This window comes from Kogia breviceps, chromosome 14, assembly GCF_026419965.1.
Source record: "Kogia breviceps isolate mKogBre1 chromosome 14, mKogBre1 haplotype 1, whole genome shotgun sequence".
NCBI classification, from domain to species: Eukaryota; Metazoa; Chordata; class Mammalia; order Artiodactyla; family Physeteridae; genus Kogia; species Kogia breviceps.
Window position 1 is genome coordinate 85,874,754 of NC_081323.1, and position 15,435 is coordinate 85,890,188.

At 41.9% G+C, this 15,435-nt stretch overlaps 1 protein-coding gene across 6 annotated transcripts in view; it reads left to right on the forward strand.

Moving 5' to 3' along the window:
- BAIAP2L1 (BAR/IMD domain containing adaptor protein 2 like 1) overlaps positions 1-15,435 on the forward strand; it is a 106,509-nt gene that overhangs the window by 64,043 nt on the left and 27,031 nt on the right. For all 6 annotated transcript variants that reach the window (XM_067012318.1, XM_067012316.1, XM_067012317.1 and 3 more), the window contains exons 4-5: positions 15,043-15,104; positions 15,209-15,280. In XM_067012318.1, the coding sequence (XP_066868419.1) occupies positions 15,043-15,104; positions 15,209-15,280 (134 nt within the window). The remainder of the gene's footprint in view (positions 1-15,042; positions 15,105-15,208; positions 15,281-15,435) is intronic.

Sequence of the window (15,435 nt, forward strand, 5' to 3'; positions counted from 1 at the left end):
CGGGCTGCGAGGCTGTCGTCCCAGTGTAGCTAAGCCAGAACGCGGGGCCGGCCTGGGATTGAAGCGGGAGGCGGTGGGTTTGCTGCGCGTTGGCCGCAGCGGTGAGGGGTGTGGTGGATGAGGAGTCAGGGTTTGTCCGTAGATGTCTTAGGTTTGGGGTGCCTGTGAGACCAAGCGGAAATGTTGAGGAAGCAGCTGGAAACGTGGGTCTGGAGTTCACTGAACGTGTAGCTTTTTATCCCTGTGGGCAAGACGGGCCCCCTCGCTCGCACAGCGTGCCCCGTGGCTTCCCTCAGCCGCAAGAAACCAGCAGCTGAAAGCATCACAGCGAGTCAGATGCTTCAGCCCTGCGTTCTCATTTGAGTCTCACCAGCTCGTATCGGGGGCTGTTTGTTTACATGTCCATCACACAGATGAAGCCGGGGTGCAGGGACCAGCCCTCCCCCCCCCCACATAAAGCCTCACAGACGCAGGAACGTGCCGGTCGGGCTGGCAGCCCAGCCCTTTTCTGAGCACTCTTCCCCGGTGTCGCTGTACTGCAGGCTGTGGGGTTCCCTGCCGTTTGCAGTGGATCATCATCTTTTCATGCCTCCCTAGTTCCTTTCCTAAAGCATTTTTTTACTTTGTTTCAAAACTTTAGGTGCATCAGGCAAGGTGGCCATCGACTGCTCTGTTTGACTTCGAGTTAGGGCCTGTGTGTGTGGTGTGTTTGGGCTGTGACGGGTGTGGGGAGGCTGATTGTCATGGGCTGCCTTGGGGATTCAGTCCTACTACTTTGGTTTTACTTCCTGCACAAACCAAACACTGAGCTGAAATGGCTTCAAGCGACCAGGCCGGCCTTCACCCAGTGCATCCGTGCTTCTGTGATACTGCCCCCCACGAGGTAGCCTGTCCCATTTTAAAACAGCCCTAATAATTAAGGCGTTCTGGTGGATGTTGGGTACACATGCCTGTCCCTGTAATTCATACGTACTGGGCATCATTCTGTGCTAGGGTACCCGGTAGGGAAAATCTAATTCCTTTTGCATACTTGAGTGAGGAAGCAAAGTAGTTAAGAGCACAGGCTCGGGGTCGGACATGAGTTCAAATTCCAGCCCCACCACCTTTAGTACTTGTGTAATTTGGGGAAAAATCATCTAACCTCTCAAAGTCTCGGCTTCCCCCTTCTGTACCGTGAGGTAATGGAGCTACTTCTTCTTGGGCTGTGAGGGCTAAAGGAGGCCATTTCTGTAAGGCAGCTAGCACCGGGCCTGGTGCAAGGCAAGGACTTGACACCTGTAAGCTGTCCGTGAGGATCATACAGTTGTCATCTTCCCGTCTGAAGTAGGAGAGGGTGAGGAACACTTTTGAACTGTGAAAGCACCAAGTTATCCTGTTTGCTCAGTTGTCCCTTCGGAGTAAGAGATATAATAAAATGGATTCTGGATTTTGTGGAATCTCCCTTAAATTCACGTCATAATAGGGCTGACCAACAACCACATGGGGAGTATGGTTTTGATTGATGGCTTTTTCCATCCAAACGTTGGGAGCAGTAGCCCAGCTTTATTTTGTGTTTTTAAACTTGCCTAATTAGAACTGGTCGCCTTAAAAGAAAACAACAAAAAACCATAGTCTTTTGAAAAATTTCTTCACTTAAAAATTTAAGATGGTTTTCCTCAGTAATACTGGACGGAAACTGTCTCTTAGTGCCTCCTCTACCTGTGTATTGTCCTCATCTTTGTGTTTGGGGGTCCTGTTTTAATAATTTTAAAGAACTTAAAATGTTTTCAGATGTAGCATTTTTCAAGCTCAAATGAAAATGCCTGCAGTTAATTAGTGATTCCATAAGAATAACTGGTTGTCAGCTTCATTCATTATTCATAACGCGCACCTGCTTTCATTTTTGTTGGCATCAAAATGGTTGTATTTTAACCTTAATCTACTAATCGATGAAACAGGAAAATAAATAATGTTAATTTACCTCACTTGATGTGATAACTTATAGAAAACTTTTAATCTTTTAATGCTGTATTTTATATTCACATATAAAGAAGACAACTGCTTATAATCTTTATATGGATGCAAAATTGATAAATTATTTGTGTGATATAATTGATACACTTGAACAAATTCACATTGTTCTTTTAGCTAAAATAAGAGTAGTACATTAAAATCCAACTTGGGAAATACTTTTATTGCAAATCCTGTACTTTGTTTAACTTGACAGCACTTATGTGTAGCAGGTAGGCTAAATTAGTTTAATTGCTAATCAAAAATGAAGTGGATAATACATATTCAGTTTGCTTCCTGAGTCAATCTAATGATACAGTTATCACCTAAGCCCCGAATCTCCACCCTCCTTGACATAATACTTGGTTATAATTTTCTGAGGGGACATCTCTACTAGGTATTACCTTAGGTATTGAGAAGACTAGATCTCTGATATTGTGGGATTGTATTTGCTCTATACCTAACTGAAAAGACTTGATTTTAAAATATCCAGAAGGTTTTCTAGTGATAATTCCCATTGAGATTTAAGTCCTGATAATAGTAATATTTTATTTTTAAAAGCATTCTTACATAAGCTTAACTTTAATTCAGTGTGTCAGTCATATGGGGTTTATTAGTTTCCATTTTTTCTTTCTTCAGACCTTATTTAGAAAAAGAAAATGTTTCTTAAAAAAGAAAAAATGTTTTAATGTTTCTTTTTCTAGCTACCTTCTTAATTCACTTCTCTTCTATTGCCAAACTTCCAAAATAAGTAGTTTATACCAGCTTCCTCCCTTCTCCCTTGTCTCTCCCTTCCTCTCCCACTTTTTATCAGGAAGCTGGAAGGAATCAAACACTGAGTGTCTAGTGTGTATCTTGCTCTTAGGCACTTAATCCTCACAACTGGGGTTGCCAGGTGTCCAGCACTGAACCCCACAGAGTCTGGGATTGTAGCTTCTTGCTTGGCAAAATGAAAATTTTATAAACAAATATGTCTCTTGGTTTTTTTAAAAAAATTATCTTGTCTGTGACTCAGAAGCCTCTGAGACTGGACCTCAGTGTTACTAAATCTTGGTGATAGGAAACAAAAGATGACAGGAACTTGCTCCTGGAGCCCTGAGGATGGAAACGGCCCCACCTTGAGCCAGATGTGGCTGCAGATGGATGCCCAGCGCTCACACATTAGGGACCAGGCATTTGGGTTCCACAAAAGTCACTTTTCCTGTAGGCATTTCTGTAATCAATATATTTTTACAAATAAAAGCAAACACTACAGATGCCACTTTCTGATAGATCCTGCTTTTGCTGGTTTTCTTCTCCTGCCGTCACTGAACTTCCATGCTTCACTGCGGTCACCCTTTCATTTGTTTGTTCAGTATATTCATTAACAACCAGACTTTTAGGGCCGGTGTGTTCCGGGCAGGCACTGGGGGGCACATAGGTAACAGAATCAGAAGATCAAGCTCTCTTCCATGTGTAACTGCCAGAAACGTCCAGACACTATGTGTGTGTCCCTCCAAGCAGGGCGCTGGTTCCTAATCACTGCAGGTTCCAGATGACTGCTGTGAATTTATTTTTAATTAAGAGACTTTATTTTTTAGAGCAGTTTTAGGTTTATACAAAATTGAACAGATCTCACACAGTTCTCACACACACTCTCTCCCCCACTCACTATTTCCCCTGTTTTTAACATCTTGAATTGGTGTGCATTTGTTACAAATGATGAACCAGTATTGATTGGTACATTATTATTAACTAAAGATCATAGTTTATATTGGGGTTCTATGAGGTTGACAAATGTATAAACAGCCACTCCCCCACCAGTCCTTGGCAGTCACCCATCTTTTTACTGTTTTTATAGTTTTGCCTTCTCCAGAATGTCATTTAGTTGGAATTGTGTACTATGCAGCCTTTTCAGACTGACTTCTTTCACTAAACGACATACATTTAAACTCCCTTCATGTCTTTTTGTGGTTTAATAGCTGGTTTCTTTTTAATCTCTGAATAATATTCAGTTGTACAGATGTACCACAGCTTGCTTACCCACTCATCTGGGTTGTTTCCGGTGTTTGGCAATATAAATAAAGCTGCTATAGGCATTCGTATACTGTCAGGTTTTTCCATAGGTATGATATTGCTAGTCATTTGGGTAAACACATAGGAGCACAATTGCTAGATCAAATAAGACTGTTTAACTTTGTAGGAAACTGCCAGACTGTCTTGAGAAGTGACTGTACCGTTTTGCATTCCCACCCGTAATGAATGAGAGTTCCTCTTGCTCCACTTCAGCGTTTGGTGTTGTCACTTTTCTGGATTATAGCCGTTCTGACAGGTGTATGATGGCATCTTGTTGTTTTAACCTGCAGTTCCCTAATCATATGATACGGGTCGTCTTTTCATATGCTTATTGGCCATCTGTGTATCTTACATTTTAACTGAGCTTGTTTTCTTATGGCTGAGCTTTAAGCAGTCTTTATATATTTTTTACATGTATTTTGGATACAAGTCCTTTATCAGATACGTGTGTTGCAGATATTTTCTCCCAATCTGTGACTTGTCGTTTCATTCTATTGACAGTGTTTTTTGTAGAGCATAAGTTTGTAATTTTAATGAAGTCCAACTTACCAATTTTTTTCTTTCATGGATCAGGCTTTTGGCATTATATCTAAAAACTCATTGCTAAACCAAAGAAAGTCATGTGTATTTTCTCTGGTGTTATCTTCTAAAAGTTTTATAGTTTTGCATTTTACATATAGGTGTATGCTCCATTTTGAGTTGCTTTCTGTGAAAAGTTTAAGGTCAGTGTCTAGATTCATTTCTCTGCAAGTGGATGTCTAGTTGTTTAGCATCCTTTGTTGAAAGGACTATCCTTTCTCCATTGTCTGTCTCTCCCCTGTTGTCTTTGGGTTTCTTTTGAAAATCCTTCTAAATGGAGTGTCAGTTATAATCCACTGTTATTATCCTGGAGTCCTGTTGATGGGTGATGTGGTGGTAAAGTATCGGAGAGGGGGACCATTCCATAAACACATGTTTTAAATCTCCATTGTTTTGTTTTGTTGGGTATTTTTGGTTTTTACGGTGGGCCACAGTATCTGGGATATGACCTTCGGAAGAGTTTCTTAGCCCTTTTTTTCCCTCCCCTTACTTGAGACAGGAAGGCTAGAGGGGCTGCAGTGTAGCTAGTTGTCCTTCCCCAGATCAGATAAAGTGTTTCCCTGGAGGGCTAGCCTTCCTTACACAGAGCAGAACAAGAACAGAACAACTCCGGGCAGATTTCAAAACAGTCGTTTTCTCCCCCCCTGCCAGAAGCCCAGAGGAATTTTCTCCATTCCTAACAATAAAAACCTGGTGGTGAGGAGGCCTCCTAGAGATAAAACTCATGAGAATGTGAGCCGCCTGTTGTTTCTAACTCTCAAGCTGGTCCACGCTGAGCCTCCAGCAGATCCTCGGTTACCGTTTGGGTTCCTGGCAGCCATGGCTCCAGCATCTGTCTCTGCTCCTGGTACACTCTGATTTTCCACATCAGCCTGTGAACTTAATTCTCTGATGAATCTAAGAGTTGTTTTTCAGTTTGTTTAGCTTGTTTCTTGTTGTAAGTAAGGGAGTGACGACTTCCAGGCTTTTTACGCGCTGGAGCAGAAACCAGAAGTGCCTTTGCAATTCGTTCTAACCCGGAGTGGTCAGATGTGCCTCTTTCTCATCATGGATCAATCCTGATAGATACTGTTTAACTACAGTACTGTAAAGGCTGTGAGGTGGAGGAAAGCAGAGTGTATTCTCTAACTGTGCTCTGTTTGATAATAGGAGAGGAACAGTTTTTCCTTTGGGGACCCTGGGAATGGGGGGTGGGGAGGGAGGAGATGAGTCTAGGAGAGGTCGGTGTCTGTTTCTCTCATTCTGTAAGTTTTAAGAGTTATTCCGAAGCATTTTAAACATAGTACAATAAAGCGTACTAAAGAATATATAGATGTATATGTATAAGGAACAAAAAATAATGAAACACGGTGACTAGTTACAAGTTGACAACCTAGTATGTGGATTTGATTTCTAGAAAACAAGTACTCACCCAGAAAATGGCATATTGAGGAGTGCGGGCCCCATGCTGTTGGCATATATCACGCATTATTGAGCTAATCTGCTACTTCTGTCTGGACGCACACACCTTACCAGCCAGTAGTTCTCTTCAACTCACAGGAAAGTATCACACTCACCCAAGCCTATGAAGTAAGTATTCTAGTTACCACCATACAGGTGAGATTACCTGGAGAGAGGTTAAGTAACTTCCCAGGTGTGCACAGCTAAGACTTCTTGCAGACTCTGACCTTTGCCCAGTCTTCGTGTCCCTTGAGTTCTCTGTGGGTGATGACAGCCCAGAGGACCCCACTTTCTGAAGATGCTTCAGTCTTTTAGCTTTCACAGTACCCTGGCCCTTTCCACACTCCTTTACCAGCCTTTCATCTTCTTCATGAGCTCTTCTTCCTAAAGATCTTGTGTTCTATCACTAAGAGATCAGCAGTAGCTGCTGGCCTCTTATTATGAAAAACCAACATCCTTTAGGCAATCTCTTCTAGACTTTTATATAAAAGTAAGTTCTGTTCGTTCTGTATCTAAAAGGGACTCCACTCTGGTGGGGTCGGGGGCAGGGGTGGTGTTTAGGTTTGTGGTTATGACTTTTGTTTGGCTCAGAGGACTTGTCACTTTCAGATCTTTGGCCATTTCTACTACTTTCTAAAATCGAGGTTTTCAGAGGTCTTACTATTAAATACGTAGAACATTGATGTTATTTCTCCTGTCAACAGACCTCTTCATCTCTTCCTTACCTTTGTCAGCTAGTACTGGATGAACCATCAGAGAAGGATGAAATCATTTTATTCTTCTCCAACAATAAGCAAATAAATTTACTGTTGGCAATAAAGAACTAGCATGAGATAGCCCTGTATCAGAAACCCTAAAAGGAGATGAATCGTCAGGAACGCAAGATAATAACTCAAATGCCAGGTCTTCATGATTAGATTCAGGTGATATTAATGCTATCTAAGGCAATTTGTGCTCAGAGTATCAATTTGGACACATAGTGTTACCTGCCTCTCATTTGTGGCATTATTTTTGACTGTCCAGTGAAGGTGTTGTCTGATTTCTCCAATGTACAGTTGCTTTTTGTTCCTGTTGCTACTTTCAGACTATGTAAATATCTTATTCCTCATCAACATTTGTATCCTACATTTAGAACCTATTAATGATTTTTTGCCCGAACCACTCTTTACTGTGATGGTTGCAAACTACTGTGATGATTTTCCAGCTCTAACATTCCCTTCATACTGACCAGTTGGCACTTGGCATTCCACTTTTAGCAGGAGCCCTCCCTTCTCCCTCATCGCTTTCTTTTTAAATTTATCTATTTATTATTGCTGTGGTCTCATGGATTCTACAAATTTTTCAATGATTTATAATATATTACTGTCCTTATTTTGGTGCTCAAACTGTCCCATGTTTGGCCTGTGGGAGCTCTTTTGAGCTGACTCTTTACTCATTCATTCGTTGATTGATTCCTGTGCACTTCCTTACTCTTTTGCGTAACAGTGTGTTCCAGGCTCATCTTGTCCTTTTACGCCTCAGCTGTGGAGTCCACAGCCATTTTTCTGAGGAGTGTTGCTTCCCCTTAGTGGGGAATGATTTTAGAAACCAAGATTTGGGTACTAGGTATGCTCATTGCTATTGAGATGTCAACCGGGTCGTTTCAGCCAACAGAGCTAGGAAATACATACATGTGTATAGCTTACATTGTGTACATACACACACACAAACAGACGTGTGTATATATATGTATACACACATGTTCATACACAAATAAATGAGCAAATGCACTTACGTTTACATATTTTGGAAATGTTTGAGAACCCTGGCTCCCGGTAACATCAACATATTTACATACTTTCTCAATCCTATAATACATCTAAAATAGCTTTGGAATTATTAGAAATTTTATAAATTTGTAATTTTATATTATATGTTAATATATTTTATTATAAGCTATAAATAAACTTAACTATTATTAGAGTTATGAAATATATTTTAAATACCAAAAAATGACCATACTAACTCTTGGGAAAAAGAGTTCAGAGTTTGTTTGTAGCTTTACCATTCATCCTGTCTACTGATTTTTTTTTTTTTTTTCTATTCTGTATATTGTGGTAAAATATTGTAGAGACTTTGGATTCTGTTATCCTCCTTTTAAGTGTGGAGTTTTATTCTAGCAGACAGTTAAATTACTGATGAATCACCTGACTCTGTGGAGGCTTAATTTTGGACTTTTTTCTGGTGGATCTATTTTGTTGTTGCCCTTAGTCCTGTGACTTAGTCCTCATTCCTAAGGTACAGCCCTTCTCAATTTCAGTGCGAAGCCTGTGGTGTTTACCAGACCTTGAATTCAAAGCTCTGTATTCCCAACACTGTGTATCCTGAGAACATCCACTAAGCTTTCCAACCTGCCAACTGTTGCTTTTGCTGCATTTCCTAGTCTCACCCTGAGCATGTGCAATTTAAGTGTTACTCAAGGATTTGAGGGGAATTTATATACAGTTTGAGGTCTCCCTGCTCCTCCATTGTGTTAGTGAGTATTCCACAATTTATCCATTCTTATGTTGATGGATATTTGTTTATAGCTTGGAGATATGATGAATAAAACTGCTGTGAACATTCTTGTGCATGTCTTGGTGAACAAATGCACTCATTTCTCTTGGGAAAAATATCTAGGAGTAGAATTGCTGGGTAATAGGGTAAGCAGATTTGTTTATCAGATAACTGTCAATTTTGCCTTTTCTGGAATGTTTTATAAATGGAATCATACAGTATGTAGCTTTCATTGAGCATAATGTGTTTGAAATTCATCCATATTTCTATGTCTAGTTCATTTCTTTTTATTATTGGGTAGTATTTCATTAAATTCTTGAAATCGGTGCTTAGAACATTGATTTTTTCACTCATTTTTTTCTAATATATGCATTTTGAGGCTATAAAATTACTTATAACCACAGCTTTAGTTGCATCTTACATGTTTTATATGCTATATTTTCTTTTATCATTTCATTTCAGAAACATTTTAACTTCCATTGTGCTCTCTTTGACTTACAGGTTATTTAGAAGTTTGTTTCATTTCCAGTATATGGACATTTTCTAGTTACCTTTTTGTTAATGCTTTCTAGCTTAATTGTGGTGCATTTAAAGAACATTCTAGGGCTTCCCTGGTGGCGCAGTGGCTGAGAATCCGCCTGCCAATGCAGGGGACACGGGTTCGTGCCCCGGTCCGGGAAGATCCCACATGCCGCAGAGCGGCTGGGCCCGTGAGCCATGGCCGCTGAGCCTGCGCGTCCAGAGCCTGTGCTTCGCTATGGGAGAGGCCACAACAGTGAGAGGCCTGCGTACCACAAAAAAAAAAAAAAAAGAACATTCTAAGTATAATTTCAGTTTTTTTGAAATACCGGGAGGCTTTCTTTTGGTTCCTTTTTAGTATTTTGTGTTTGCTTTAAAATGAAGTTATTGGATAAGCTTTATATGTAGGGTATATATATATAATATGTTCTTTTTTTTTTTTTTTTTTTTTTTTTTTTTTTTTTTTTTTGCGGTATGCGGGCCTCTCACTGCTGTGGCCTCTCCCGTTGCGGAGCACAGGCTCCGGACGCGCAGGCCTAGCGGCCATGGCTCACGGGCTTAGTTGCTCCGCGGCATGTGGGATCTTCCCGGACCAGGGCACGAACCCGTGTCCCCTGCATCGGCAGGTGGATTCTCAACCACTGCGCCACCAGGGAAGCCCTATAATATGTTCTTTATATGTATTATATAGTATTATTTATATGTTCACTAGATCAAGTTTATTTATTGCATTATTCGGTCATCTGTATCTGTACTGATTTTTTGTCTGCTTGTTCTATCAGTTTACTAAGAGAGATATATTAAAATCTCCTATGATGGCTATTGATTTATCTGTTTCTTTTTTATAATTCAGTTTTGGTTTAGAAACATTGAGACTACATTGAGATGCACACAAATACAAAATTTTTCTATCTTCCAGATGAATTGAACCTTTTGCCATTATGAAATGACTGCTTTATCTCTAATAATGCTTCTTGCCTTCTTTGACTATTTTGTCTTCTTTGTTTGGTTTTAATGTACCTGCATCAGCTTTCTTTTGGTTAGTGTTTGCCATGTATCTGAATCCGTCCTTTTACTCTCAACCTTTCTGTATTTAAGTGTGTTTCTTGTAAGCAGAATATAGTTGGGTGTTGTTTTTTTAATCCTAACAATCTTTGTCTTTTAATTAAACTATATACTCCATTTACGTCCAGTGTAATTACTTTTGCTTTCTACTCTCTGTCCTATGTTAATTTCTTCTCTAGTCCTCTTTTTGACTGTTTTTTCTCCTCTCTATTAGCTTGATAGTTATATGAACTTTATTTTTTTAGTGGCTACCCTGGAGATTTCACCATGCATCTTTTCTTATCAAAGTCAATTGTTACTTAGCACTTTACTTTCATTTCTGACAATGAAAGAACTTTGGAACAGTATATAATTCTGTTGTATAACTTCAGTTTGTCTCACTTGTTTTCATCAGATGGGATAAATCATGATCAGTGGTAGAATAATTACAGTCTCCATGCAAGGTGTTAATTAGAACTGTGGAACTATGACTGCTTAAGTCAAAAGCTAGACTTTGGAGGAACGTTGGATGAAATGCTCACCCTATCACTGACTTGGCATTGTGCCTATGTGCACATTGTTTATTTGTATAATTTCAATACTGACGAGAGAAGAGCACCTCCACCTGCATCCAGGGACTTGGGAACAGCCATTGGGAGCTGTCCTTAGATGCTGGCAAAACCTTCCAAGCTGCGTCACATGTTGGTGGGTACTACTCCGACTCTGCTAACAGTGTTGGTGAGCCTGAGTACATACTTGTGTTTTTTCATGTATCCCATCTGTGTGCAATTTGCTTTTACTTTCATTATGTTTTCTCTGCATCACATTGGGTATTTGAAAAACTCTCAGAAAAAGTATATCCTTTTTCCAGTGACATTTTTTCTGTCCGTTTTCCTTTCATCCATACAGTGTAACTTTAGGCCAGTAGTGGGTTGGCTTCCATCTTGTCGTTTTATTGTCTGATTCCACTCAAAGTCACATGGAGGAAGTGTGCGCCTGTCACTGCTCTGTGCTCTCTGGAAATAATAAATGTTCTGATTATCCACAATCAAATATAAATGAAAAAGAATATTTATGCCTACACGTTCTGTGCCACTCAAGTCTGTTAGTAGTGTCCATCTGGTTCCTCTAAATTTATACTGTGAATTGATGAAGAATGATCTAGTTGAAAATATATTAATAGTCCAATGACTAACCTATATTTCAGATGAAAACTTTCTTTGTGTTCATACTAGTAATATTTTTAAATTTTTGTTTAACTTTTAAAGTCCATACTGCCCGTTGGCTAAATGCGCATCTTCATACAGTATTGTCCAAAATGTTGGACATATTTGTTCATAGTTCCTAAAATTAGAGTGATACCATGAGTAGCTATTATTTGTATGAATTTTAGAGAAAAATTGATGGTAGACATTGACTTTTAGTTGTATCAAGTTCATGATTTTGAAAAATTTGTATATATTTAAATTCCCTTAATATTGCCATTTAAGAATATAATTTTTTCAGACCAAATTACATTACTGTACTTACTATGAGTTTCTTCCCAAAATATTGACTCAGAACCTAAAAGGGAAAAAAGGAAGTGGTTGATCCAGTACATACGGTGCTGTAATTTCTGGGATCAACATGCTGATTCCTGTTTGGGTGTTTACTTAGTTCTGCTCCATTCGAATCTGGGCCGTGCTTTCTCAACTGCACCCTCTTGTTTCAAAAATTTTTTTTATTCCCAAATGTAATTTATGAAAAAGTAGGTTACAGGGCTAAGAGTAAAACGTGCGATACCACATTTCAGACATCAAGTAACACTTGCTATGTTAAGAATAAACTTCTGTAGATTGAACATAAAGGCTGTTTTCATTTTCTGTTTCAAGATACTCTTTTGGCAGCTTGCAAAATCACAGTAAAGATGTTTTTTAATCCTTTTTATGACTGAGGGCTCAGTGGCTGCTGCTATGAGGTTGGCATTTAAATTCCACGAAATGTGAGGGACAGGAATAACAGGGGGGAAGGTCAGGTGTTCCGTCTCTGCCCGCAGAGTGAATGGGCTGTTTCACTGGGCGCCTGCGGGGCGGGGAGAGACTGTGCGCGGGAGGGGGCGGTGAGGAGGGGGCTCGGGAGGCCGGGGCCCTCAGGCCGGAGCACCGGCTTTAGCAGCGCTGGCGTGCCCGAGGGCACTGCACAAAGCACATATTTTGGACACGCTTCTCGGAGCTCCATGTTGTATAAGGTTGTAGAAATAAACTTCATGACAACATGAAAAAAAAAATGTGAACACTTTGCTTCTAGCCTGAATCACTCTGAATGATTTAAGCAAAATTATTTTTAGACCTTTTTCTTTTTTAAGTAGATCTGATTTGCCCAGGATAGAGTGCTTGATTTTCAATTAACTGAAGTGGGTGTTTTTGTTTTGTTTTTTGTTTTTTTGCGGTACGCGGGCCTCTCACTGTTGCGGCCTCTCCCGTTGCGGAGCACAGGCTCTGGACGCACAGGCCCGGCGGCCATGGCTCATGGGCCCAGCCGCTCCGCGCATGTGGGATCTTCCCGGACCGGGGCACGAACCCATGTCCCCTGCATCGGCAGGCGGACTCTCAACCACTGCGCCACCGGGGAAGCACAATTGAAGTGGTTTTTGTTGTTGTTGTTTATTTTTCATCTCCAACTCGGAGTTATGGGTTTAAAATAGATGTGAAGGTAACTCAGATTATTTCAATATTTGAAATGACATATTAATGTAATTATATTCTTGGTCATCTAAAGGCTTCCTTTTTGAAGAACTCTGGTTTACTTGTTTCATGTTGAGCTTTAGGAGAACGGAATTATGGGATAAATGGAGTCAGTGTCACTGAGGACGTAGAGTGGGTACCTTGATAACCTGGCAGGTGGACCATGAGTGCTGGGGATGTGTCTGCCCTCGCTCTCATGCTTATCCAGCAGATGTTCCTAGAATCACATGGTGCTTAGGGACTTACATGTACCTATAACCTATTAACATGGTTATATCCTTCCAGGAGATTCTCTGTCCCCACCACCCACCATGGTTATTTTAAGCAACACTGCTCATGGTGGGCTTCAGGCCGAGGAGTTGTTTTATCTGGGACCCCATGGGAGGCAGTGACATTTTACATGTAGATTTGGAAAGATCCCTGGCACCTGTGAGGGAGGAGATCCAGAAGAGAACAAGCTGGGAGTCATGAGAAATAAGAGCTTGAAGGAGGAGGGCGCCTTCTAAGAGGTCCAACTGGCAGGTGTAAACGTGTGGGGCAGAGGGCCTGGGGAGAGCCCTCCCCACCTCTCCTAGAATAGGTCATCGAGTGAACATCGACTTCACGTCATCCCCATGTGCCTTCTTTCTTGGGCAAGGGAGGGCTGGCACATTTGTTGCCCAAGGAAGCAGGATGAGTAAGAGGCATGGTTCCATGCCAGAGGAGGCCCAAGTGATGGCACAAGGGAATGAGTTGGTCATTGGGCGGAGGCGGGGTGTCGACCCCTCATGACTGGCTGGCTGGGAGCCAAGAGCTGGGATTAGAGAGGATGGGGGTGGGGTGGGGTTCACTTGTAGGCCTGCTGAATACGGGGCGCCTAGTGGGACATCCAGGTGGACGTGTTCAGGACAGGCGGAATTTCTGAGTCTGAAGATGGGGGAAGAGCCTGGGCTGCTCCCTTAGAGTCAGATATCTTCAGATGTTTCCAGAAGTGGGAGTACTGAAGTCATTTGCATAGAGGTGCTCCCTGAAGCCAGAGTCTAGTCAGTAATCTTTTCCTCTTCGCGCGTGTCTACCATAGTCGTCCTTTTCATTCTCCCTCATCCACAGCCTTTCAGTTTGCCCAAAGAACTCCTTTTTATCTGCCCACCGAACCATAGGATGGTCCGCTCGGCGTGTTTTGTGGTTTGGGATGATTTGGTGGTGGTTCCAAATAACTCTTTCGCTCCCAGTTTCTGGGTATCAGACCCATTTGGTTACTGTAGAGAAGTTGGCAGGGGGGCTATTGTTCACCTTTAGAAGCGGGGAGGCAGTGCTCTGCCGCGAGCCTCAAGACATGTGCTTTGCAAATCAAGTGGTCACCTCGCTGCTTTTTTGGAGCAACACTCCTTTGTCCTGGAACATTCTCTCCTGTGCAGTCATTTCAGAGAACGGTGTAGCCCCAGGAGACGTGAGGCAGAACACTGTCCCTGCTGCAGTTTCCTGTGGCGTTGAGATGCTCCAGAATGATACGAGAACTAACATGAGAAAGAGAAAATAACTTCTATCTTTTATGCCTGGCAGATAATCAGATTACCCAGGATTCGATGAAAATAAGTCATTTGTTCCTATAGTTAGTACTGTAATGACCAAAATAATCTCTTGTAAGAGAATTTAACAATTAAACCAGATAAATAGGATTCAGCTTAGGGAATGAGTAAATGGCGAGAGAACAACGTGAGTTTAAAGACAGTTGGCGAGCTTTTGACGAACGATGTTGTGGAGTAAGTTTGCTGTCAGCTGTGTCCGTCTGACCCACCCCCGCTGTCAGGACACAGCCGGTGTTCCCAGTGCCACGGGGCTGGTGCCCACCTGCTCTGGGAGCAGCTGGGGACTGGGCTTCATCCACCACTTTACTTCCCTTCGTATCTTTTTTTTTTTGCCGTACGCGGGCCTCTTACTGTTGTGGCCTCTCCTGTTGCAGAGCATAGGCTCCGGACGCGCAGGCTCAGCGGCCATGGCTCACGGGCCCAGCCGCTCCGCGGCACGTGGGATCTTCCCGGACTGGGGCACGAACCCGTGTCCCCTGCATCGGCAGGCGGACTCTCAACCACTGCACCACCAGGGAAGCCCTCCCTTCGTATCTTTACAAAAACTACGCAATGGCTTTTTGCCCTAACGTGCCTGGTTTTGTCCACAGGCCACGTTCTCATAGAGATTTCGAGTATCCATAAGAAACTCAACGAGAGCCTTGATGAAAATGTATGTGAACTGTTTTTATATTTACCAAATATACTTATTTTTAAATGTTATTTCACTTCAAGCCTCAAACCAAGTCTGAATTTTTCATTTCCTTGTGTCCACAGTTCAGGAAATTCCATAAGGAGATTATCCACGAGCTGGAGAAGAAGACAGAGCTTGATGTAAAATATATGAACGTGAGTACCTCGTTTTGCTCCGCCTCCCATGGGTGGAGCGGGCCCGGGGCCAGGGGCTGAGCTCGAGGACAACTTCCCCCACTGCTGACTTGGCAGCAAAAGGTATGATGGAGCTGGCCGTCGAGTGTGTACACGGCCTCGTAACACTGACAAGG